This window comes from Cariama cristata, unplaced genomic scaffold (assembly GCF_000690535.1).
Source record: "Cariama cristata isolate BGI_N322 unplaced genomic scaffold, ASM69053v1 scaffold8140, whole genome shotgun sequence".
In the NCBI taxonomy this organism is placed as follows: Eukaryota; Metazoa; Chordata; class Aves; order Cariamiformes; family Cariamidae; genus Cariama; species Cariama cristata.
Window position 1 is genome coordinate 1 of NW_009595186.1, and position 27594 is coordinate 27594.

General features: G+C 40.0%; 1 protein-coding gene across 1 annotated transcript; it reads right to left on the minus strand.

The window, feature by feature from the left end:
* Positions 1 to 311: 311 nt before the first annotated feature.
* Positions 312 to 27230, minus strand: LOC104157154 (SWI/SNF complex subunit SMARCC1-like; the record flags this gene model as incomplete). Its single annotated transcript, XM_009701027.1, has 13 exons — positions 312 to 433; positions 3124 to 3161; positions 3815 to 3874; positions 4676 to 4800; positions 6043 to 6161; positions 6890 to 7015; positions 8990 to 9065; positions 10786 to 10855; positions 13168 to 13237; positions 16332 to 16424; positions 17592 to 17673; positions 21403 to 21488; positions 27111 to 27230. Coding segments are annotated over 13 exons (1187 nt in total), but the record flags the coding sequence as incomplete, so codon positions are not given.
* Between the last annotated feature and the right edge of the window lie 364 nt (positions 27231 to 27594).

Here is a 27594-nt window from a genome sequence, read left to right on the forward strand (position 1 = left end):
AGAAAGATCATACAAGGACTGGAGAAGTAGGGAAGAAAAAGGAATTCTTTTCCCATGGTGGGTGGAAATCAACGTAAAGCAAAAAATGCTGAGAAGGTAAACTGAAGACCTATGCTGTTTGAAATTCTCTTCCTCATTCCCAATCCCTGAAAACTGCCAGAAGTCAACTCAGAAAGATTTTTAAATGGAAAAGATGTACCCATACATGGGGACTAGACCAAAACAAAAGCAATTTCTTTCAGCTCCCAGTTTGATTAGAAGAACACCACCGAAACTCTAAGTCCTCCCCGAGTTCCCAATTACTTTCTTACCAGTTGTAGTCAAACCAAGATGCATAGCTTGGAATAATAATGTGGTTGGTTTGTTCTGTGACATTATCTTCACCTGGATCAACTGACCGACTTTGATCGCCTTTGTTAGGATCTTCATCTTCCTGTATCATGTAGGGAATACAATGGTTAGTAGGTTGGAAGAGACATACCTAACAACCCTCAGCCAGCACAAACTTAATCCAAAACAAGTGCTTTCCAATTTTGTGCAGAATAAACTTTTCCTGACGCAATCTCTGGTCAGTGGGGAAAATCTCAGGGACCAGAGAATATGTGATCTGTGTTCATAAAAATACTAAAGGCGGCATAAGGCCATAAAGAAGTTTTTACAGAGCCAGCTTTCAAATCTCAAGGACGTACTTGCCAGTACAGTTAGAACAAGCTTCATGTTCTGTTTACAAAATTAAACATGCTCTACCTATGGAAGAAAATACTGCAGTATACTGCAGAATTGAAATGCAACCAGGTGTAATGAATACAGGATGAATCTAGAGTACTTTGTAAGCTGTCAGTCTAGCTCCTGCTGCCATCTCCAGTTATGTACTCTGCACCAATTTATAATATTGTCTAAGATGGGTTGGATTTTTTGCCACGTTTCCCCCACCAACCTTCTCTCTCCTCAGAAGAGTATTAAAGGAAATTGTATTCAATACTTCTGGTTTCACTGGGAGCCTTGTCAGCAATAATAGTTTCACACCTGCAAAACTGTGTCTCATTACACTACATTCTTGCTTGGATAAACTCACTTTGATCAATCTTAACTTGGTCTTGGATATTTCTCTCTTGGTGAAGAAGAGATAAGAAGTTCAACTTGGAAACCTGCATGTCCCTGCATTTGCTTCCACTCAGAAGGTGACCAGACCCTTGAGTTTGCTCATACAGGGCTGTGAAGACGCCAGTGAGCAAGATATTGTAAGATCCCAAGCATAGGACAAGTCTTTGGTCACTTTCTGTTGCTTCCTAACAAAAGCCTCCTGGGAACACTAGGTCTTCCGCAACTTGGGTTCCAGCACACATTCGCTTCCCCATCCAAAAGGATAAAGAGAAGGGCACAGAGGCAGTGTAAAGAGAGGGTCAGGACACGATACGAACTGTACTAGAAACCTTCAGGTGCTATTTGAAGAGCCTGTAGGCAACTCAACATTAAACGGTTTTCTTTACCTGAATTACCAATCCAGATAAGATTTCAGAGAAACAGAACAGACTGTTAAAAATAACAAAGTCCCTAAAGCAAGACCTTAAAGAGTCATTGGTACCAATGATGTATCTTCCTCTTGGACTGAATTCCCCCAAAGACAACAAGGTGTCATTCTAAATATACATAGTGACCAGACTATAGCGATTCAGAAAAGAAGTTCTTCCTCTCCTCATCCCCTCAACTTCCAACACCCTTCTCCTCCCATCATGCATTCAACTAAACAGAGAAACAGACCACGGCCCTCCAAAACAACACTGTTTAGCATAGGATATAAAAAGCAGACCTCTTCCAACCTAACATGGAACAAATACTAAGGTTGCTGCATGAGTCCCACAGTTCCAGGTCATTCAACACCCAGGGATGGAGAAGTTACCCCAGGAGGGAAAAAAAACCAAAACACAAGGAACAACAACAACAACAACAAAATAATTTCCCATGCTGGAAAAGCCTGCTGTTGCGTTCCTTCCAAGCTGGTTTCCCTAACTTGGAAAACAGTGCTTGCCTAGGAATTGTATTTTGGTGATCTCTGTTCACATGTCTGTATCTAGATATGTAAACCCACTGCTCCTTAGTGCGATACCCGCACCTAAAACCTAAAAGAAAGGTTGTTTACTGCCTGTCAGTGGTTTGCATACGTAGACTTGTTATCTATCCTCGTTTTAGAACACGAGAAAGGATTTTTGAGCATTTCTGAACACACATATACAGATTGGACACACGAACTGAAATACAGTAAAACTAGAAATATGTCAGCACATAAAGTTAGATCTTCTTAGATATGTGTACAACCATGGACACATCCAAACGTCTGTGTCTGTGCAGCTCTGCAACTGTATGAACCTAACACAGATGTGATCTTTTCTTACCTGCATGACCAGGCAGGCATCTTACACTAGGCAAGCTGTAAAAATAGTGCCTGGCGTACCAACAATGCAATTCAATACAGAAATTACCTCGGCAACTCTATTAAAATGACCGGGAAGCCTACCCAGGGTTTAGATTTAGTCCTGAAACCTAAAGAAAAAGCATAACTGTCGAAAAATCTTGTATCTGAAAAACGCTTCTTTGAAAATACTTTGCACCTGTCTCCTCATTCTCGTTTTTAAAATACTAGAATTAAAAATACAAAATAATCTCACAGCATTTGTAGAACTTTTATAATAGCAAAACAACATTCCTATCAATAACTAATTTAATCTTAACTCTCACTTGAGAAACATTACAGACTAAGTAACTGAAGATGAGATTAAGATCTTGATAGGACAAGGGGTAATGATTTTAAACTAAAAGAGGGTAGATTCAAACTAGATATAAGGAAGAAATTTTTTAGGATGAGGTTCGGTGAAACACTGGCACAGGTTGCCCAGAGAAGGGGGAGACACCCCATCCCTGGAAACATTCAAGGTCAGGTTGGACGGTGCTCTGAGCAACCTGGTCTAGTTGAAGATGTCCCTCTGAGCAACCTGGTCTAGTTGAAGATGTCCCTGCTCATGGGGATCATCTAGATGATCTTCACAGGTCCCTCCCAATCCAAACCATTCTGTGATTCTATGATCTCAGTTTCTACCAAACTTAGTAAGAAACAGCTGCTATTACCTTTCCTCCAGTTGCCACTGTCTCCTCATCCTGTTCATCTGAAAGGTAAAAGTATTGAGAATTACACTAATAAAAAGCATCTTACTGCTCATAAGCCTTTCTAGCAATGTAATTGCTTAACTGGAAAGAATATTTCATTTGTTTGGGAAGCAAAGTCAGGAGGAAAGCAAAGTGGACCACCCATCATTAAGGCAACCTCATCCTTATGGAGGCACTCAACTATCCCAGACAAAGGAACAGATAAGAATACACAGGAAGGATAATTAGAATTGTTCCACACTTAGGAATCCGTACCTAATTACCACCTTTCCCAGTGCCCTAGATGTAGCCTTGCATAATAGGATGTGGGACACTAGTTTATATCTCTTATGTCAAAGGCTTAGCAAAGCTCAGGGAACCCGTGATTCACCTTGATTCCCAGGAAGAGAAGAAAAAATCTGCCAGAAAAGGGTTTATATGTCATATTAAAAAAAAAAAAGCCTACAAGGGAACAGTTTTGCATGTGAAAAAGAGTCAACACGTTTCAACTCAAATACATATGAAAACTGAATTAATTCAATAAAACAGCAGAATTAGAGATTCCTTTTAAAACTGAGAAACTTAAAAATATTTACTCTGTTGGCCTGCAAGCAAGACTTTACTATATAACTCAGGGGAAGGGGTGCTGGAGGGTGTTATGTGTTTGTTTTACCGAGGTCTGCTACTGTTCCTCCTTTCACAGGCGTGTTTTCACTGTCTTTCTTTGGGTTCACTACAAAAGTAAGCAAGATTGAAACTCTGATGAGTAATCATCAGACAAGGTAAAATTACCGAAGTCTAGCATGCTTTAACCATCTTATCAATAAACAGTTTTGTTGGTCATGTCCTTACAGTTCAAAAGAGTTCATCTGTGCAGTTTGAGTACAACAGACCATTTGTTTGACTTCTCTGTAATTTCACATCTGAACACAAAGCAGCTTCTATTCATGCAGTTAGGGGACTAAGGACTGTACTTTTTCCACCTGTACAACACGAAACAATTCTTATATGCAAGTTCAAACCAGGTAAAAACCAAATGGTGTGACACCCAAAATAGTTCGGTGTCAAGGATTTGACAGAAGGAATTATTTTTCTGACTTATCTTTACTTAACAGGTATTGCACAGATCAACACTTTTCAGAAAAGGATTAAGAACTGAACGCGTTTGGCAGGTTGCTAGAGTTTCCACTCATTTAATGTGCTTATCTCAGGTATTTGGCATACAATTATTTTCCTCTAGAAAACTCCATCCCCCAAAACATGAACTCTGTATAATGGGTGAAAGCAATCCTAAAACAGGTGAAACATTTAAGTGGCTTTTTGTAAATGTATTTCAAAAAGCCAAAAGGTGAATCTGTTGCCCTTCCCAGCTGTCACATTCATATCCCCGACTAGATACATTTAGATGGGCACAGATCACCTGGCCCCATGGCCACAAAGCATTTCAAAGATTTGACAAAATACATGTGTATTTTTCAGTGCAGTTTAAGCAAATGCTTTAACATTCAAAGAATCCAGTGTATGCATATTTTACCATTTTTGGGAAGTACCACTTCTTCTATATTAGGTACTGGTGTGGGATCCTCCATGTCCTTTGTAAGATCTTCTTGCTCATCTTCTTCTTTCTGCCCTCTCCTTTTCCCATATAAGGCTGCTTGTCTAAAACAGATCATACACAAATTCTCTGCCAGCTGCAACTGTCAGATGTTCTCATCTTGACGTTATTCTTCAGATATCAGGATTAAAGGACTGGGTTAAAACACTTAAGAAAACATGAACGCTGTAGGAAGTGGTGCTCATGGAGCTAATGAAAAATATTCTCTGCATATTACCAAAACAAAGCAAGTTTCATAAAAAAAAAAAGTCTTTTCCTCTGTTTCAAGACTGGAGGTCACCAATGTATATAAATCCTGATTCCAACCCAAACCTGTCTCCAGCGTGTTGGCAGCACTTGGTATACTAGCGAGATGCAAGGGAGTAGTGATTCATTTACACTTGGCCTTTTTCAAGTTGCAATAAGGGCATCTGCTGCACAGAACAAAAGCGGCAACAGACCACTTCAAGGCACGTTGCCTTCTTTAAGGAAAAAGTCTGGCTTGTACAATCGATTCTGTGTGCCAAGGAAGCCATTTTGAGAACAAAGGCAGAATCACCCACATCTCTGCTTATAGGATCTAACTCAGGCTTTATATTAGAAACAAAAAAAGTAATTCACATTATCCACTAATTCTTTCTCACCTCAGATGATAAATTTCCAGCTTAGTCTTATAGACCCCAACAGGTCTATTAATCAAGACCTGAATTTTTAGTTTAAAGCTGCTCCCCTCCACATCCACACATAAATCACCATAAATAAGCTTTTATTTGGATATAATATTGGACCTTTTTTTTTTTTTTTTTAGAGTCAAACTAGCATTGGAAAAAACCCTAATCTGTAGGCCACAAATGCTACTCTGTTAAAGTTGCATTTGAGAAGTGGACTTCAAAATACCTGGCTAAGTAGATAAAAAAAGTCCTCAATTAAATGCAGTAGTTTATGGGGCTACACTTCAAGAAGTGTACAGGTACTACACGATTGCAGTAATAGAACTAGTCTGAGTTATTTTAGAAGCAGCTGAGTAACTTTATTTGGTAAGTTCTACTCTTGATGCAGCAATAAATCCTGTCACCGACATACCTAACATGACAACTTGCACTAGATTCTCCTCCATCTGCAGGTACTACATTTCTACAGAGGAGTAAAGAAATTACATATACTGCACAAGCAAAATCACTGAAGTCTGTTGTAGAAATAATTATTCTACTGTAATCTAAGGCAAGACAAGTGAAAGGTGACAGAGATCTCCCCATAAGCATTTCTTTAAGAAAATCTGCCTCTAATTCCAGGACTTAGACACTCACCCTTTCTTCCCTGTCTTTTTTCTTGACTCCACAGGAGTAGGGGGTGGAGAAGGAGAATGCTTTCTCTTCCTTGTACTTGCTGCTGCTTTCCTGTCTCTCCTCTCTGGACTACGTACAGGCTGTTAGAGAAGTGAAATAGTTAGCACATCCCAAATACTACAGTTATTGAAACGCTGTAGGCTACACTCTTCCTTAATACATCCTACAACAGAGAAGCTAAAAGCATTAATATCACAACATGCACCACATTCGGCTCCAGAATATTTCCATTTGTCAACATGAAAAGCCCTAAATTTTCTACAGCCATCCCCCAGACTCTGCAATGGCTATGTACTTAAGACCTGTGCTCTTAAAACAAAGCAATATTCAAATCCTAGTGTGTGACTTGTTCAATATAGTCTATCCAACAGGAGAGATCTCCCAGTGAGCAGCCTGGTCTCAAGGTTGAATGGATGTGTTTTCAGAGTCCTAACTAACTTCCTGCATTGGGAGGGATACAAAAATTAGTTTCAACAAATATGGAAAATTTGGAAATCAAATATTAACTGATGCTGTTTAACACACCCCTGGTTTCATTTATGAGAAAGCACAGAGTGAGTCCTGTCTCTTACCACCCTCAGGAAGAGGGGGGAAAAAAAAACCAACCTAAAAGTCAAAGCACACACTTACACTTCTGGCTAAAGGAAGTATGTCAGAAGAAAGTTAAACTAGACTGCGCTATCATAGGCACCTCAAACTGTACAACCAGTTTAACTGCAGCAACTTTGAGTCCCAAAAATCTGACTTAAGCAGAGATAAAGAATGTTAATGTATCAACAGGTCACTCAGTAAGCAGAGAACCACCTACCTCTTCATTTTTCATGGAGATTCTCTGTCGAAAACTCACTGATTTCCTGTTCTCATCTACCTCATAATCCTCTTCATTCATCCATTCATTGAATATATCCGTGTCCAAAATCCACTTGGCATGAACCTAAAGAACAGAACAACATACCGACACGCCGATGCCCTTCGAAAAGATAACTCCCTGACAGACCTCACAGGATTAAGGAAATACTTGCAGCTTTGTTATCAGGGTCTGAACATCCAAATATCTTGTAATGGTTGTACACATAATAGATGACAGTTTCATGAGGCAATACAATAAAGGATGAACACGGTCATGTGTCTACTGAATGTCATGTCTATTCCTCAATTGTTTTTAAGCCTTCTGAAGTGTGAGGTCAGTTCTCACAGCTGGGACAACGGCTCTGTATTAAGAGCGTACGTTGGATGCTGAAAATAAGCAGCAAAATCTTCTAAATATACAGATCACCTTAGCAGATGTGCCACAGAAGACCAAAAAAATAGAGTTGGCCATATCTTGGAAAGAAAAGATTGACTATCTTGATTTAAAACATCCATCTTCAAATAAAGTTCTAGTTTACACAGCTGAAAATAAATTCTTGAGCTTTAGAATCATAGAATCTATGATTTATACAATCTATTATATCTTACTATTTATAGTGACATTTATACCCAAAAAGCATGCGTTCTGGTTATTCACAGGTAACTACATGGAGTAAATAGTGTTTGAACAGACATTCAAGTTACTTTCTGACCTGATTTGCTCTTTAACGCTGCTGTTCAAATCAACAGCATACACACAGAACAACGTCGCATGTTATATACAAAAGAGTAAGTCCATAATAGAACCATAAAGTAGTAGTTACTACTGGTTGATTATAACTGCTCTATATTCTTGCAATGAACTAAATTAGAAAGGTAAATCATTCCTCTACAAAGAAAACTCATTATGTAGAGAACCTAAATAAGGCTGCTGATGTTGTTTTGACTGCTCGCATGTTCAACACATCGATAAACACTGACTTTTTGCATCATTGCGAGATCAGCTGAGAGCAGAGTTCTCATTAAATTGAACTTTTCCATAACGAAAGGTGAGATACGAGCCTCAGGGATTCTTTAAACAGCTACTGCTTTTCTCATTTGCTTCCATGTTGGCTCTAGGGACGGTTGCATTCATATGCTACAATTCATTAGCAACGCCAAGGCTTTGGGAAAAGTTAGTAAAATCAAGAAACTTGAACTGTGCCCTGTACTAAGAGCACAGAGAAGCTGGTACGTACAGTAGTACCGAGCTATGACAAACTCCCTACCGAGTTTCTGCAGCAGTGTGAAACCAAGGGACGGGGGAGCCCACGGCCACACACAATCTGTCAGCCAGACCACAGCTCTGTTTTTAACCCAATAGCTGAATCTGCTCAAAATAATGTTGTCATTACAATAACTCAAAGAGAACAGACAACATTTCAATTGTACCACTGACTTCAAAAACTGAGACTTGTTCTCCTAAAGAAGTTTCTTAATTTCCGTATTATCTAACTCCTAATATTTTTGGCCATTTCTATATTATGGAAAAAGAGGAACTTTCTGCACACAAAAGATGTTTTAAGCCCTGTAATACATGTGTGGTAATCTCAGGTTTCTAACCTAAAAGTTCTTTTCTCTAACAATATGCTTCCAAAAACATCATGAAGATACAGTGCTTTCCCCTCTTTCTCTCCTTAAACAGTGTATAATGAGTTCTTCTAATGAGCTGTCAGGTTTCATCCCAGAGCTGGCTCACTTCAGCAGTAAGGGAAGGACTTACCTTTAACAGAAAACACCTCAAGTCAGGCCATAACAAACATGGTAATTTGGGCACTATCAGGGATGCATAAGTCTGTCCTTTTCACTCACAAAATATTTTTTCAAGAGCATTCCTCCCCAGACCAAAAAACGTTTTAGACATTCTCATTACGGCTCTAGAAATATCACTCTGCTTTTCCATATATATGGAAATACAGTCATTGTTACTCAGCAGCGTGTCAAAACATCTACCCAGTAGCACCTAAGCATGAGCTATACCAATATAGCAACTTTGGGAAACTGTTTAAGAGAGACTTACCTTCCATGGCTTTTCAGGAATTGGAGGATCCTCAATTTCAGCATCTATTTCATTGGCATGAACCCAAGTGTCATAGCTAATGAGAGGAGTCAAGAGAAGACAAAATTGGTCCCCAGGGCCGTTCATCCAGAAAGATCACCAGCAGGAAAGCAATTCTGACATGTGCAAATCATATTGCTGTGATAGAACAGTAAAGTATTTTCCACACAATGAAAAGTTAGAGGAATAATCACTGGTTTCTGCTACAGGAAAAGGACACACTGAAAAGGAAAGGGTCTAAGGCACCTAATGCACATTTTTAACTCCCTGAATTTAAAAGCCATCTCAGTGAAGCCAGCTCCAGTTTAAAATGGCAAATCCCCTCTCTAGATTCAGGGGTATAAATGCAGTTTCTGAGTCAACTTAATGCCAGGGTTTGAATTGGTAATTAACTTGACTCTGTTCTTATGAGTTTAAAGCAATAGATACTGGATTCCTCAAAGAAAGGAGTACAAATCCTCTCCTTCAATCTCTACTGCTGTAGAATCCATTTATTATTTACATTCATTTTTCCACATGCTATTCCCTCAAAAGCCTATTTATAAATACCAAGAAACTGCATTCAGTATCAGCAAAAGTCAAAATACTTTTTATTTGTAGAGCCAAAACACCAGGCATGTACTGAGCAACTGGAATAAGTCATATGGAAGACGACAAGTGTATGCAGCATTCCTCATGTTTATACTGGTATTTATAAATGCATGTAGACGCACAGAGAGTCAATATAAACTTGACTACTGATATGATATAAATAGAGAAACATTTAAAGGTTCTTCATCTGTACAAAGAAACTTAAGTGTGACTGTTGTCTGCTCTCTTCCACTGAAATATGCATATGGCTCCTGAAAATTCTGTGCATGCACAGCAGAGCAGATTTTAGTACCACAAAAAAGTTATTTAAATACAAATCAATGCTGGGTTATCAATCTTTTGAGTTTTCCATAACCTGGACTCAGAAACCAGTTATTACAACTACACCTAAGTTACTAAACAGTACATACACGTATCTTTTAACATCTTCTAACACCGCAAGACGGCCTTCTCGAACATATGCTTTCGACAGTCACTTGGCACTTGACTAAAGGCAACCCATGGAGTGAAACTTCTCTTTGCCAAAGAAAGTTCAACTAGATCATCAGAAGTTCTCCCATTTGCCTTTGAAGTCTTACTAACTTTATGGAAAGGCTCACTCTGCCCTTTGAAAGTCTGGTTCAATTTGTAACCTTACTAGTGGCTCTGCAGAAAAAGACTCCCCTTTTCTCACCTCACCCACCTGCCAGTACCACAAATGAGTAAGCATATTTCAGTCTTAAACCACTGATTAAGTCTTTTCAAGCTCTGGACATTGAGATAAATGGTAGCAATACTAAATTACTGCATGGTTATACTCCATAAGACAACCACTGCTTCTCTCATAATATGAACAGCGACGTACAATGATTCAGAATCAAAATGACAGGAATGGAGTACTGTATATTTGGGTTAAATCTGTAGACGAGCCAGCATCAGATAGGTCTGAGCCTGTAATATGCTGCAGTACAAGAAGAGAGCATATTTGTAGCCCACACAGCTGCGACATTGCCCATACAGGTTCACTACTGATAACCACAGAGCACTGCTATCAGGAGAGGTAAGTGTTAATAAGCCAGAGGAGCAGCTCGTTTTGAGGATATGGATTTTCCTACTTGCAAGTTTTTATTCCTTAAACAAACTTAAGTAAGATTTGGGGTCTGCTTTCTTCCCCCACCTTTCTTTACCTGTCTGGAAAAAAGCCCCAGTGTACCAGCACCTGCTTGTCTTTTTTCATCACAGGTCTCAACCATTCATCTGCAAAGAAGAAAGAGATCTAGCATCAGATTCAGATTGTACAGCACATTAAACACTATTCTGCTTTTCCACAGTCAGTCATAGTAAAGTTATCGCAATCATCTCCGATAAAAGTCTACTGTAGTACAATTACAAGGGCCTGCCCTGCCACAGCAACGCACTTACCCGCATTACCTTTGCCATGTCTAACCACGCATGTGCTCTGCCAGTATATGACACACATGTTACATTAGTAAAGTCATTTTAATGCTAAGAATTATTACATTTCCTTTCTTGGCCATAGACATTCATACCCTAGCACACTCCAGATTAAGCTCTAAAGAGGCTTATAACAGTCATCCGTTTCTCAAGAGAAGCAAGAGGCATTTCTGGTTGACAGGTGGCAGGGCTGCCCTCTGCCAGCTCATCTCGTCCTGTCTCATCTCCCAGACTCCTTGGCCGGTTGGGCCTGGCACTCAGAACAGGACACAGCAAATCCCCCAAGAGGACATTCAGTAAAGACAGCAGAAATAACATGGAGACAGACACACACGCTCCAGTCTGTGATTTTTTTTTTTTTTTTAATCTCTGTATAAACAAAAAGACTAAATTTCTCCCAAAATGCTTTCTTGTCAAGTGGTAAATATTTCCCCTCTGTCTTTTTGTATCTTTGTTAGACATCTGAATCCTCTTAGTAACTTGTTCTATTGATTTATATTTGTTTCAAAAGATCCTCTTCCCAGTACTAAATTCTACTTTCAACAGGTATTTAAAAAACCCAATAGAGTTCTGAAGGAAGAATGTCGGGGCAGGGGGTGGTGGGGAAACAGATTTTAACAAAAAAACTTCCAAGAATCTAACAAAATTTGGATTTCAACTTTCTTCTTTCACCACAGTGCTATTAAGGTCTTTGACTTACTAAGCAACGCTAATACCTTGCTGACTTTGCAATAAGGCATACACTCAGTCTGACTGGTCTTTTAAAGGTTTTATTTTTTTAAACTGCACATCTGACAATGCAATAATCTACCCCCTGCATCCCAAATATTGAGAATATAGACCTGAGCACCATTAAAAGAGAAATCCTGAGAATGTCAACCTGTATAGAGTTCCACTGTTTGAACTGACGGCTGTTTTCTCATCGTTGTGTCATCAGGGGTTACGAGAGCTCTAACACATCCGCATGTTCACCGGCTACAAGGCAGATGGGACCTACCACGTTCAACCCTTTTCCGAGAACCTGAAGTGGCTAAAAATAAATACCGACCTGTGGCTAGGGTCGATATTACCAGCAGTACAGAGCACAGGCAAGCACCAGGACACCAAACCCACGACCGTTCCTACACAGAAGTGAACACTTCCATCTAGTGGCCAGCAGATGCCCGGGAGCATCAGAAAAAACACATTTAGGTCACTGAAGCTCAGACCGGGCAACAATGATCCACTAGACAATTAAACGAACTTAAGATTAAAAAAATTAAGAGCAAATTTTTGTTATTTGCTGAACGATACAGGTGTTGAATTGCTTTTATGGAACCTATGTGCTTCATATAGAGGCAGACTGCGTTAGTCTCCGTTTCTCCGGTCTACTTGTTATCGTATTCACCTTGCCAAACCACAAGCAATGATACGTACCAGCATGCCCAACCCATCCCCTGGAAAGATGAGAGCATGGCAGACAGTTTTTCAATTCTCATTTACTTTAGCATCTAACTGCCTTTCACACACTAGTTGATTCCCAATAATGTTTCACTTGACATTCTGACCTATACTTACACACATTGGGGGACACCACAGAAGCAACAAAGGAAAAAAAATTAACGGAAACTTTAGTTTTAAGCTTCCTACTTTCATTGTCCTTCCTTTTAATTTTTAACCTAAGTTAATTTCTTTTTTAAGTTCTTTCAGACCCTTAGCTTTGTTCCCCTTCCGTCTGAAAGTTCTTTGGGACAAACAAAACGTCTATCTGCATTCAGCAATAAACAATATCCCTTTGTTCCCCTTCCGTCTGAAAGTCCTTTGGGACAAACAAAATGTCTATCTGCATTCAGCAATAAACAATATCTCGATTTCCAAAGCAATCACTGAAGAGTAGCCTGTTACACACCCTAATCTGAAAAGGTTGCACCAATTAAAAATGTGAATGTTATAGCCAAGAGTTAGAAGCAGGACACACAGTGATTTTATTTGGAGCTGTTAATCCTAGAAATGCTTTTCAAGTGGCTCTCAGGGTCAGGCTAGGAACATACTGTGCCTGTGCAAAAGCTCCCGTAACTGCTAACGGAATTTAGTTACCAGACTATTTCCAACCGAAAACTGGGAAGTAACTTTACCGTCATCCATTGAGGTAGGACTTGGATAAACATGATGGGTAGCCTTTGATTTCTCTTCAGTTACTGTTCCCTGTGGGAAAGGTGGAAGAAAAGAAATGCTTCAACACATTACCCCAAACTTCTCGGCTGCTTCTTTTTACCCACATCCCATGCAACCTAGAAATATTCAAGGCTAACTTCAATGCAACTAGGAAGAATACCACCTCTAAGGAGTGCCAGAAAAAGGCAATTATTTTAAGACTGCTACCAAACTGCTTTGTTATCTCTTGCTCTTTTCATCTCAAATCCTTTCTCCTCTTATTTCCTTCTGCCCCAATTTACATTGTCAATTGTTCAACTATCAGTTCATGCAAACCAACTGGTGAATATTTTGTAAGAAAGCATCTGTAACTTTTTTCCACTAAGTACACATTTTGGTACAAAACAACTTCTAAATATGACAATTTACAAAAGACAAACTCTGCGCAAAACTTAACTAGAAATGGCTGCCTTGAATACAACATCCTTTGTATTCAAGAAAGGCTGTTATGTCAGGAGACAGAATAAACACCCATTCTTTCAAAAAACCCTCCTAAGTCATAGTACAAAGGGAATAATCAGAAATACACTAACATGATACCATTGTTTGTCGAATATTCCGATACAAGAATACTTTTTCTCCTTGCTGGTTTAGGACATCATTTTCTTGACATACTAGAACCAACAGCTGTACCTCTTATGCTTACGTAGGTGCCACAAACAGCGGTACATAAAGCAACTTCTCTACATATGGGTAGAGGCCATAATCATATTCCTACCGGACTTACATCATCATGCAAAAAAATTCTACTACATGATAAGATATCTGTTAAATAAATACATAACACTGCTTGGTGCGGCCAGTCAAGAAATCTCTGTCCTTCCCACACGTGGAGAACCATAAGGATTCTCCCACATGCTGCAGAGACACCTCCGGTCTCCCTATATGAAGAGTTATTTCCAAGGACAGCAGAAATTCACAGTCTGCAGACAAGTTATAGTTTGGAACAGTTTGTATGAAAATGTTATTCAAAATTTACATTCCATAAATACTTGATGGATTTATTTAAAGGACTTAAGAGCACATGGGAGAGGCTACAGCCAACAATGTGTGTACAATTTATTTAGAAGGCAGCATCAAAAGGAGAAAAATTAAAAAACCACAAAGATGCAGCGCATTACGGTAGCAATGTTTGGAGACTACTCTGGTATCAGGGGCTGAAAGGCAAGAGTTCCTACACCAACAAGAGCTCACAGAACTGCGTAAATGGTGAGGATGTGCTCTGAGCAACAGCAAAAAAGCAAGCTGGAAAGTAAGAAGACTTTAAAAACATTCAAAGGCAAAGGAAAGAGCCCCGGCGTGAATTAACATCCTGCAAAGCTTTTAAGGAACAATAATGGAAATTCTCCCTTCATTCCCCATGAGCTAAAGATGCTCTTCAGAAATCTAATCTGAGCTTTGTGAATCAGATCAGTAAGTTTAATCTATTTCCTACGGAGCTTTACAAAACTCAATACACAATAGATGAACAGGAAGTCTCTCCTAGACGCCATCTTGACTGAAAACAAAGGGATGGATAACTTTACATTAAAACAGCTTTCTGGAAGATGTAAACAGGTTGTAAGGCTTATTCCCTGCCTCCGCTAACCTGAATGTGACTGGAAGCCAAAGACATAACAAGACGGAAGAGTTCTCTACCAACAAAACACTCTTCTTGAAGCAGATAGATATAAATGCTAGATCTCACTCGTTACCTGCTTTCAAGTTCCTAAATTATTCTGGCTCTTCTCAGAAGAATCCTCAACATTTATAAAGAAAATCAAAAAAAGTGTGACTACCAGAAACAGTAACGGCATCTTCATCAGCAGAGGGAACAAACATCTTACGGACACCCCTTTCGATAAGCCCAGAGATCACCCCAGCACCGTGCTGGGACAAGAGAGATGCAACTCTTGTGCACACGCCGCAGTCAGAGCAGCGAGGACTTGGAAATACCAGAGAGGAGGGAGCTACAGGTACTAAGGATGGGGTAGAGGAAAGACGACAGCAACGGGTCAAAAACAAAATAATCATCAAGACAGTGAGAAAGCACAAGTAGCGACACAAATACAAGATGAGAATTCAGAGCTAGGGCAAAGGCATGAAGCCCAAAAAGCAGAATTAGGGACAGTTTCTGTTTTCAGTTCTTCACATTCCTTTAGAGACAAAGCTGCCTGCTTTAAAGTCCCTTAAATCATTCATGGATACAGCATCCTTTGAGTTCAGTAAGAATTCCTTTATGAAAGGAAAACTGAGTCATTAACACCAATTTAAGCAAAAGAAAGCTCCTGAACCAGCTGAATAATTAAAGAGTAACTTGTGAAAAATTACACAACTGAAGTCGAGACGATGGTTCATAATCACAACACAGGAAATACATCTAATATGGAAAAGAAACAGTTTACTTTGGCTACAGCCGTGAATTATCATAACACAAAAGGCTATCAGACCATCTAGAGTTCACATTCCAGGATATTTCTCTCAAGACAAGTGAAAAGACTGTTTACATTTTTAAGAGATGAAGCTATTAATCATGTTCAGTTCATCATTTAGTATATTAAATTACAACAGCAAGATGTTGACCGTCATAAATACGCTGACTACTCCTAACAAGCAAGAGACTGTTGTTGCCTGTGTTCCGTTCAGCACAAGCAAGAAAAAAGTAAGATAAAGCACAAAAATAATCTTAAGATTAAAGCTTCATTATGTCATGCCCACATATCTAGAACTGCTGTACTACATACTACCTTCTTTGGTCTTGGATTTGGACAAACAGTGAGCTCCTGCTTTATATAAGCACGTATTCAACATTAAATCAGCTAAGGCCTGCAGCCAACTCACTGAGACACCGTAACTACTTTTCACTTCAATAGCAATTTCAGATTTACTTTTAGAACAGAGTTATGATTCGATCTCCACGTGACGATAACTACTAATGGCATTTTACAAATGGTGAACTTCTGGTCTTGAGTAACTTGCTGCTGCTGCCTTGCGCTGTCAGACACAATCCAGATGTAACCGATACATTGAAGTCATGCAAATACATTTTATCTTATAACCGACAAAACAATTTGTTTTTTTTAAAGATATGCTATTTAACAGTTACCTGGTGACGTTTGACAATATCCTTCAATTTATTAGCCAACTTCAGTTCTATATCTGGAATGAGGTAGATGGTCGGTCTGCTCAGACAATTGTTCTAGTGGAGAGAATAGGAAGTTAAATTAAAGAAATTAGAAGGTCACCTGTGACATAAATCAAAAAATTCCTATTAAGATCACCAATGCTTGAAAAAGCCCAAAAGGAACACGTATCAGCTTGCGATACGGCACACTAACTCTAGCTCCAGAAACCCCCATGACAGCAGCGTTTCCTCTGAACACCTCCCCGACAAAGTCTCATCCTGGGTTTCTTTCTAGTCTCCGCAGATCTGTCGTTAGCTCTGCCAGAGACATTATCACGGATAAAGAGAACGTGACCCAACGTTGCTGTTCTCACATTCCTGACTCCACAACAACATCTTTAATGGAAACCACGTGTTTGATTTCAAAGAATGTTTGACAGGCTCTGGAAGACTTCACTTGAAAGGGAATTTAAGTCTCCTGTGTGTCAACTTCCAAATCTGAATCTGTCCTGATGCACTGACATGCAGATTCAGGGATTTCTACAATACTGACAGGTACAGATTAATTTAATTTTACTATGTACTCTATTACGTACTGAAATCACCATACAATGGTTTTTTATTATAAAAGTATTGTCTCTTTTTGCTGTCCTTCCTCCTATTTCCATTTTTAACAAGCACCTGAAAGTTACATCTTCACTACATTATACACTGAGCTTGGTTTTAGAGTTTGAAAAAAACCAAAACTCTGTCACTCATACACAGCAGTTACAAAGAATTTAACTTCTAATTAGACTCCACACAGCTGTTACCTGCTATCGTCTGGTAATAAGCAAGCAAGACAGTCTAAAATGTACTCAAATCTGAAAAAAAGTCAAACTTTTATCAAGCTGAAAGTCTCAAGAAAGTCAGCGATAGAGTGTACAGAACTAGTTACTCAGTCCTAAGGGTGCCACTTTCCCAGGAGGACGGAGACACTCAGGATGCTTCCTCCTACCTTACAAACAGGTTTTTTTCACCCTATGCATATCCGCAGAATATCAATGAAAACATTCTGAAGTTTTCAAGTGATAACATCGAATTGTGACTAAAATGGGTGGGAGAGGGAGAGAAGACTGTAATATTCCTACAGAAGTCCAGGATGAAACTCTTCAGCGGGTCACAAACTGAGGTACAGAAAAAGCTAGGGAATCCCTTCCCTGAGCATGTGAACACATACAGTTTTGTATACGAGTTCCTTGCCTGCACTAGTGTTTTCTCAATGTTCATGAACATCTCCACATTTCGATCCATTCGGGATGGATTCTGCAGGTCAAACCTCCGCCTGTTAAGAAAAATTATTCACAAATATTAAATTCAACTCTCCTTCATTCAGTAGTCAAGAATCTTTCACGTTCCACATAAAACACCAGTGTATCATGGTAACTACGTAAGAACAACTAAAGCACAACCACAAATATTTTTGCTTCACTTGGCAGCCCACACAAGCAAGAAAAATCACAATGAATCAAATCAACAAAATGCAACCGATTTGCGAAATCTTTAGGAAAAATGAAGGCTGACATTGTCCAACAAAACCCTGTAGCAGGGTTGCGCGTTCCACGACAGTCACAAAGGATAATTAAACAGAAACATAATCAAAAGCTCATGATGGATTTCAACAACTAGATGAGAAAATTCATGAACAAGCTCTCACATTTCTCTCACTTCTAGTTGCACCCAGCCACCAGTCCCAGATTCTAATCCAGGAAAAACACAGCAATTTGTCTGCCTGATGTTTTCTAAGCTACTTACCTATTTGAGAACAAGCCACCCCCCATGCAGCATACAGGTAGCTAATAATCCGTGTAGGCATTTTACGATCGTCTTTATTGGACTCTGGTACTTGAAAAGTTTCCTACTTCATTGACAAAGCAACCAAAATTCTTGAAATAACAATGCATATTTAAGCGTCTATCAGAAATGGGGGGATAAAACAAAATCTGAGACTTTCTACTGGGAAGAACCACAAGAGCCCCCCAAAGGCATTCTGCCGTATCCACCCGAACCGTACACATATTCAGAAGTCAGGGATGAATCAACTCAAAAGGAGAATTGGAACGGCAACCCCGGAGAACCGGAGAGGTGGGATGGTATCAGCAGTAACGCCAGCCCCTCGCCAAGTTCAGCACCCGCCGGGGTCTGCCCTGGCACTGTCCTACATTGTCGCAGGAGCCTCGGAAACACAGCTGGGCCTGACCCTTAACAACTCAGCCTTTGCCAAAGCACAATGATATGTTTAGATAATCAGGTTGTTGACTCTTAGATGTAAGACACTGTCCGGTGCACTTCCGTAGCGCGCAAATTTTGGAAAAAGCTGTTGCTAGAGTCTGACGTAACTGGAGTGCTGAGTTTGTGTTCAGGAGCGGCGATACCAGCAGAAGAGATTTCGGGGTATAAAATAAAAAATACCCTGTACATTTAACACAGTGAAAAAGTCGTGCACATAATTACCATGCAGTGACTGATACACTTTTAAGTTAACATCCCAACTTAAAAGACAAGAATTTATTCCTGTGCCCATAACTAACGACAGTTTCTTTTAAACATATGCTTGTTTCCAGTAACACATCAAATCAATTTTTAAACTTTATAAATATACAATGAGGGTAAACCAAAGCAAGATCGATTTTTTTTTAGTCACAAACCCCATTACCGCACAACCATGGCATGACATCAATATTACACTACCAAATTAAACAAAGACACTTCAGCTCAGACCACCATATTTTCCTTCACTTGAGGGTCTTCAGCATTTTCGGAAAGAAGCGGCCCACGCAGGTGGTACCACGTAAATACGTGGCAGTGTTGGGCAGCACTAGAAATACTCACTATTAGTGAATGATGGCTTCTAACCTAAAGCAGTACTACAGACCCCTTCCTTCACACTAAGAACATGGCAAACAAGTTAAAGATAATATCCTGGCATATTTATTAGAACCGTCTTTCAATTTTAAAAGAAATTTATGGCCTCTTTAAATAGCGTTGTGCACGTTGAAAAGTTTACATCGACTTCTCGAAGTAGGGCCAGTCATCAAGAAGTCTGCTAGTTCACTGCACAACACAAGTTAATAAAGTATTTTACACCTATAATACATCGGACTTTAAGAGCCAAGATCAAGTCACTTCTCCAGTATTTAGACACTGACAGCTTCATAGCCTGTATTCAAAATACACGCTTCTCCATCGTAATAGCTTCAAGGAAGTGAAGGCAGATAAATGCCAAATAAAGAGAAACTAAGCTAGACACCTAATAAAGTCTTTAGTACCTATGAAACAAAGACACTTAAGGCATTGAAGTTTGACCAAAATTTTTACATTTGGTTGCCCAAAATCTGCATTACATATTAATTTAATGCTATGTATGTCCCCAAATTCCTGCCTGCTTTTGAAAGCCATACTTTAAGAGAAGCACATCAAGATGTTAAAAACCAGCACTTTTTTTGGTTGCCCATTTAGATACAACAGTAGTACTAATTCTTCTGTCCTTAGGTTAACTGATACCCTCTGACAGATTTTAGCAAACAACTACTTGAATTGCAGTGATAGACAGGGTATGTCCAGCTGCACTGGATAAGTGCATTTTTCAGACATACCTATTATGACGAGGAAAGGTACTTCTCCTATAAGACAGATCATTCACAAACAGGTTAAGCAAGAGCGACAATGCACACCATTAAAAAAAAAAATCATATTTCAGGCAAAACACCACAAATTATTTGGTTGAGTCAGTGAAGGATACATTCCAAGCTCTAAGTCTGATCCTCAGAGTTAAATTCAAGTATTACTTCCCTCTACATCCCACATGCACAAACACAGACACTACCCACACTAGTTTTGAGGAATCAGCAAGAGAGTGAGAAGAGAGGAGGCAATCACGTATCTGAGTTTTGCTGACAAATTTCAATGACTGAAAACTAAATTTGTTTGGAAAAAAATGGAACATTTAAATATTCATGAAGTAGGAGCAATTTAACTCCTTTATCTTAAGGCAAAGAGGTAGCAAGACACTCCTGAAAGATACGCCACACAGACCACTACAAACACGTACCGTGTCCTAGGTGTCGGCAATATTGGAGTAGGAAAACACCCGACAGCAGCTTACTCATACCAGCTTTCTGATATATTCACCTCAGATATCCATTTAGCTGATAGGAGCTTAAAGAACTCCTAAAAACAACCAACCATACTAAAACAACTTTATTTTTGCCTTTTAATTTGCTCTTGTAGGTAACGGAAACACAGTCAATTCCAGGAATGCTGTTACAGGTCTGCACAGCATCAGATCAGAAAACTATTTAAATTCACATACAAGAACAATCTCTGCTTACTCTTCTCTAACGACTTTTCATCCTCAGATTTTTTTCCAATATTCTCAAGTATAGTAATTCATGCTATCGCTGCCTTGGAAAGAGGGTTATAACCTAGAAACACACAGGTCAAAACCCTACCAGCATGTCACATTAATAGTTTTCAGTCTAGTGCCAATAGCTACATTGGCAGCGTTTCTACCTACTTACACTCCCCACTGGCAGCGTTTCTACCGACTTACACTCCCCATTTATGGAGGCCGATAAGCAACGGAAAACCGAGCATTTATTAGATCTATGCAATGCTTCATCTTTTCCTGATTATAACTAAACCCTATACACAATACAGTAACAAAGATTTACATCTCATAGATGGGAAACAGTGATTCTAAGAAATCAGTTATTTTGCTCAGTCCTATGAGAAGTAAATGGCAAAAAAAAAAAGCCTCAAGCCTGTCATTAGCTCCCAACCTACAGGCTCAAGACTTTAAACTTGGACAACTTATCTTTAAATTCAGAAGTGTGGGGAGGGTGTCTTAAAAAAAGCTACCATCAGCAAAACCAGGAAAAAACTTCCTCTTCCCATCTCCAACTCCCTTGCCTACATGATTCTCCAGAAAGTATTAAACATTAAGTAGTTTGCACAGGCATTTCATGTGCCGAACTTCATGCAAAAGGTGTACAAATCAAAAATAAAAACTTACCAGCCCTGTTCATTCTTATATTTGTAAGCAGCACCAAGAATGTGACATAATGTACCTCCAGCTTTGAAATCCATGAAGCATTTTGCCTAGAACCCAAAAGAAAAGTGAAAACACAGAGACATTGACTTTTGTGTAATTATTTTAAAGGAATACATACTCGTTAGCTGAGTTTTTAGACACTGAACTAGTCAAATGCAGTTTAACTTTCAGGTGAACCACTTTGAGTTTTACACGTTCACCTTTTAAGAATGTTTCAAGATTAAATGCATTTGGTTGAAGTAGCATTCTTCATGTTTGCAAGTAGAACCCGATACATCCGAAAGCTCCCAAGTCCTTCCTTATGCGAGTAGCTTGCAAAAAATTCCTTGCATAGCTGTAGAACAGAAATCCAAACTACTCCTTGAACATCCACCTCACAGTAAATTAAACCTAAAATTGTAGCTGTCAGTTAAGAAGCTCTTCATCTGTATTAAGTAGACCAAAACAAATGATTAGAAATGAACATCTAAAACCCAGGCTTCATATTCGCTACGGCTCCCAAAGCTCTCCATTCACCTCCCTCCTCCACAACAAAGAATTGTTTGTCAAGATTTGAGGAGGTCACTATCATCTGCCCTAAAATACTAAATCCAACTCATTTCTCCACTATCACTTTTAGCAGAGTACAGCTGAGTCACACATCCATCAACAGGTACTCCAAATTCAAGAACTGAAATTCAGACAGGAGCAGGAGACCGAAAAGCTCTACTGAGTCCCACCAAGTCCCTTCTCTAAAAGGTTACTAGAAAAGCAGGACTGTTTCCTACACAGAAAGGTATGTTTTTCTGATAAATTTTACTTTGGAATTATCTTTGCTGTTTTACTACTATCTCTGGTCGGGATGTCTGTATATGTGCTCGGAAAAAGCAAGCGACTGTCAAAATCATCTTAGAAATGGAAGACAACTGGATAGCTTGGCTGAAGCCCGGACCAGAGAAAGGCAACACCAGAATCTATTTCAATCCTAATTCGCAGGCTATCTGAGGTTCTCCACGTAGCATCTGGGATAGGTAGACAACAAACATGCAACAGCACTGATGAACTAACCAGTGATAAAGTAAGCGACACGGGACTTGAGAATAGAACAAATGAAAACTCTGTTTCTGTCCCCCAGGCCGCCTCTTTACAGTTACAGATTGTTTTCCAATATGACTGATAAATCAATTTGACTGAACCACGAAAAAAGTGATTCTCTTAAATTCTGAGTTCTTGCAAGATGTAAAAATTCATTTACAAACATGCACTCAAGTAAGACTACCCTGGAATATTTCTTTCTATTGACTGCAGCGCCAAACTGCTTTCGGTGACTTACGTATATGCAACTGCTATATAGGATCAGGACTTTAAAAAAGCTTATTTGGGCAAACAGGTCCATTCCCCAGACAACCTCAGATATACGTGAAGAAAGCTGTTCTAACAATAAACTGAAATGACACAATGAGGCAGATTCACCACCCAGCTAAGCTTGTACAACTCACAGAACAGAATTTGGGGAGCTGTTTAACGGCCGGGCTCCGGTCACCAGCGGCGTTCTGCAACCTGCCTGCTGCTGGAAGTAGAGAAAGCACAAAGCTGGAGGCACCGCACAGACAACAGCCTTCCTCGCGGTTTTTCTAGGTTAAGAATGTTTCTGTTCTAGCTTTTATCTTACTTCTAAAGAAAATGACCTGTTCTGATCTAAAAGTCCATTATATCACACCTCAGGAGTATTTCCCAACACAGAACGAGCACCAAATTACAGACGGCCTCAGCAGTGCCGACAAGCGTTTTAAATTCACTCTCCAGCCAGGCGGCTACAATGGTGGCACGGGATCTAAACGAAACATTGCCTTCCTTGGCTCTAGAGCTGCTAACGGAAAGCAAAGCAGTTCTGCGAGGTATCAAATACACCAGTGTCCAAGAACAACATAAAAAAGATCCTTCGTAAGCATTCAACAAGAACAGAACTGCTCCTGCTCTACCATCTGTTGAGAGCCCTACTGTGCACAAAAAGCAATAAAGAGAGCTCAAAGCTGCCATACGGGTACTCGCCCGTTTACGAGCTGCACGCATTTCAGTACTATTCTTAGCAAACTGAAGTCCTCTACGGATGAAGCAGCCTCTGATCAGAAGCTTGAACCAAACCAAAATGTTTTAACGCACCAAATGATTTTACTGCCGTAAGACTTGGCTGCAAGAACACAAGTGCTGGTTTACAAACATGCACGCACATGTTAGCCAAAAGAAAAATAAATCTCAACGTGAAGCCAGAAGACCTGTTGGAAAGAGTATTTTTGCAGCACCAGTACCCAAGTTGCTGTTACTTATCTTCAGCTGTCCTACATACGTATGGTCATCCAGGTTCCACCTTTCCCTTTTTGCCGACATGCCAGACATAGCAGCAACTGAACAAAATCACCGCAGCAAAGCCCACCTCATCTCATTTCGGGAAACCGTAGATCCCACTGTCGTGCCAAACGGTCCACACTTCACGTTCAGGGGCTGCTACTGCAGCTTCGCCTTCATCAAGCTGTCCACCGGTAACCCACATCAAATCTTCTAAGGACAAGGCCACCCCTTTCTGCATTACCAGGGCAGTTCGAGAAGGCAGTCGTGCAGCCTGGCACGGGGCTCAGCGATCCAGCAGTCCTCAGCAGCACAAGCCATCGCGGCAACTCCGGAGAGTTGGGATTTTACTACCACATGCAGGAAGTTCAACCAATACTTAATGGTGAAAAACAGCATCCAAACCTCTTTTCATAGACATAAGTCACTTTTTTAAAGCATCAGCAGACTCTAGTAAAAGCCTCTCGTTGAACTGTGGTCATTGCTACTAGCATAAAAGGAAATTGCCTTTAACAATTAGAGGAAAGCCGTTCCGCAGAAGAGATGCGGCTGTCAATAAATCAACTTCCCTTCAACATTTGTACCCAAAATTCATCATAACAAGGCAATTAAGATCAACTGGCCTTACAACTTGACATCTTAAGAGTTAGTATCTTAATATAGCCTTTGAAACATGCAAAACTGCTTTCAAGAGAATTAATCAGCTTTTTCTCCTTTTTTGAGTATCGGTGAGGTTAGACAATATGCATTTCAATGCAATAATGAGAAGACCTGCACAGAAGTCACGCTATAACAGTCCTTCACTTACTCTAGATCTATTCACAGACCCTGTACCGTACAGCATCCTTGCCAAGAACAGGAGCTCAAACACAGAATTAACAACCCCCTCTCAAGTGCAAAGTCTATTTCATCCACTGCAAGCACTAAGTAAAATGTCTCAACTTTATTTCAACGGATGTAGTCTGCAGTCATTTAGATGCGGTCCAGGTCAAAGAGGTTTTACCTCGAATGCCAGTGGAAGAGACCAGCTTCCCTTTGTCGCTGACTGCTCCAGTGTTGCAGAGCAGACACTTCAGGGAAGGAGCGTGAGGTACGCTGGCTAGTACTTGGGAAACAAATACAAAGGCTCTAATGTGAACTGGAAGAACCACCTTGGTCTGACATGTTCTCATCATCAAGTGCTCCTGGTGAGCCACGTCCCCGTGTTTTGCAAGAAGTGCAGTTCTCAAGACCAACACTGAATCTCATATAGACCGCGCCGGTAAGGGAAACACTGCAGCGCGTGTGAATGGAGAACACCATCACGCAAGGCATGGACTATTCACGGCAGCATCTAGTGATGGTAGCTGGGCGCAGTAGTCACAAATTGAGGACTTCTGCAGTCATCTGCAGGCACATAGCACTCAAAGCTTTGACGGCCTGGGGGTTGTTTCTTTTACACAAGCAGGACATCTTCCTCTTCAACTTCAGATCCTCCCTTGTCAGGAACATGGTAACACTGAACAATCACTAAGGTAACTACTAAACTTTTAACCTCTTTTAGCTTCATTCAGTTTCCTTTCAGTGGAAGTCTGCAATAGCTTCTCAATATATTTTTGGAGATTAGCAATGTCACTCAAGACATCCCTTCGCCTCACCTCTCTTCCCAAGTCAGACATAGTCCTGTAGAACTGAAGCATTCTGCACGTCTTCAGAGTGCTATGGTAGAATAACAAAGCCTCCTTCACAGCCTGAACCAGTATCTTAAATTACATGTCTAAAAAAGTGAACACTAACCTCGTCTTAAGAGTACATATTGCGTTTTCTCATAAAAACAATATAAAGGAAGATGTACTGACGAGTTGCCTTCCGTCGGAAGTAATTGAGAGCTGAGATATCCAACTGCTGTAAACTTAAGTTGAGCAAATTTGATCAGATTAGACCTTTGAAATAGAAGAATAAACACAGGAACAATGTATTTACAATGCCACTGAAATCTTTATTACCCATTTTTGAGATTAGACAAATTGATTTAAGACTTGAGAGCACTCAAACGGTTTATCAACTTGTCGAACACACGGGTACAGTTTTACAGCCTACACTGCCATATCAAAACCAAGCACGGCAACGTTCACCTCTGTACCTAAAGGTTCTCATTACCTCGGAGGTATCAGGTGATCGGAATGGAAGAGATGTGAGCTACATCTTAATGGCATCTTGTGGTGCTTCTGTGTGCATTCTTAAGCACCAAGAGAGTCACCCAGTAAGTCTGAAAACCCCTCTGCTGAAGAAAACATGCATGAACTCACACTCCGCACCAAAGAAGTTACATAAGCAAAACGTCTGGGGGAAAAAAATCGCCATAAAGTAATAAAATATTTTGTAAGTGGTGGACCAACTTTCAACAGTTTTCAGAACAACTTCAGTTTGTGATATTGTAATCCGTTACAAGTATTTCCAACTTAGTATGTATATCTAAACAGAACCCTGGACTGCATGACCTTAGGTTCCCAGTAAGCGTTCCATGACAAAGATAAGCAAAGACCTTCCAAAGCTTACATACACATTTATGACAGTTGTCTTGGCCCACAAAACCCACCCTACATCAGCCAACTGGGTGCTTGATACCATGCTGCAGTCCTTGCCCTTCCCAACCGAAATCCCTTCGTTACTTTGTCCTTACCATTTGCTGCATCTCTCTTCCCTTTATCAGTTGTTTAGGCTTCACGCTCACTTGGACAAGACTCTTTTGGTGGCAGGCAGGGTTCCAAGCACAATGGGACTGATCTCTCAACACAATCGCTAGGGTACTACTGCTAAAGACGTGCCAAGCCTGAACTTTAAATAAACAACCCTTAAAATGTCGATACTGCTTCTGTATACCAATATCCTGAGTGACTGGAAAACTATCCCAGACTAATTAGGCAACTGTGTGCTACTAAAGAACGTGGTAAAGCCACTTTTCAGCTTGGACAGCACTATAACCTTGAAGTTTAATCAACAAAATGCCCAATGGACACTTGCTTGCTTTGGGAAGTGCATGTTATTCTGTCAGTTTAGGATGCATCAGCCCAAACAGATTTGTCTTAAAATTGATGAGCTTACATAGAATTTTAGTTGAAATTAAAATCTTTCCACAGTATTCAGGAAATCACTTCCAAATCTATAGAAAATAAGCTGTATTACATTGAAAATCTGCTTTTAAGGAGGAGTGTGCTATTTCATTCCTTCCAGAGGATGCATCAACAAAAGCCTCAGACTAAGAACCGATCTCCCAATCACCTGGAAGCACGCCAGCAGCACAGATACTGGAGGAAGAACAAAACGTGCTGTTGTAACAGCAGTGGGTTAACCCAAATACTCACAGGAAGCTTTGTGAAGGCAGGATTGGTGACATGTTTTCCAAAGGCATCTTCCTGGAATTGCAGCAGCTGCACCACCAGCCCAGCCAGTGTTTTATTGGTAGGAGCATCTGCCTGAACATACTGAAAGACAAAAAAAACCCACAGGGTTACTTGCGATAGAGGATAATAAAACATGAAGACTGGTTTACTAATTCCCCAGACCACTTTATCAGTTGTAGAGTACAGTTTTAAGATTTAAGGATCACTGGGTGGCTGGGAAGGGAGGGGTGCGTGCACAGAAGGAGCACCAAGCACAAACATTTTTCAAGCTTTAGTCTTAAAATATAGCACATATCTGTGAATCGTCATCAGTTCATCACGGCCGGCGGTGTTTTACAGATAGAGATTAACTACTTCAATCTGATTTGTGGTTCCTAATAAAGGAACAAGACTAATTCTGGCCCACACATACACAAAGCTTTCTACAGCAACTTTACAAGCTCCT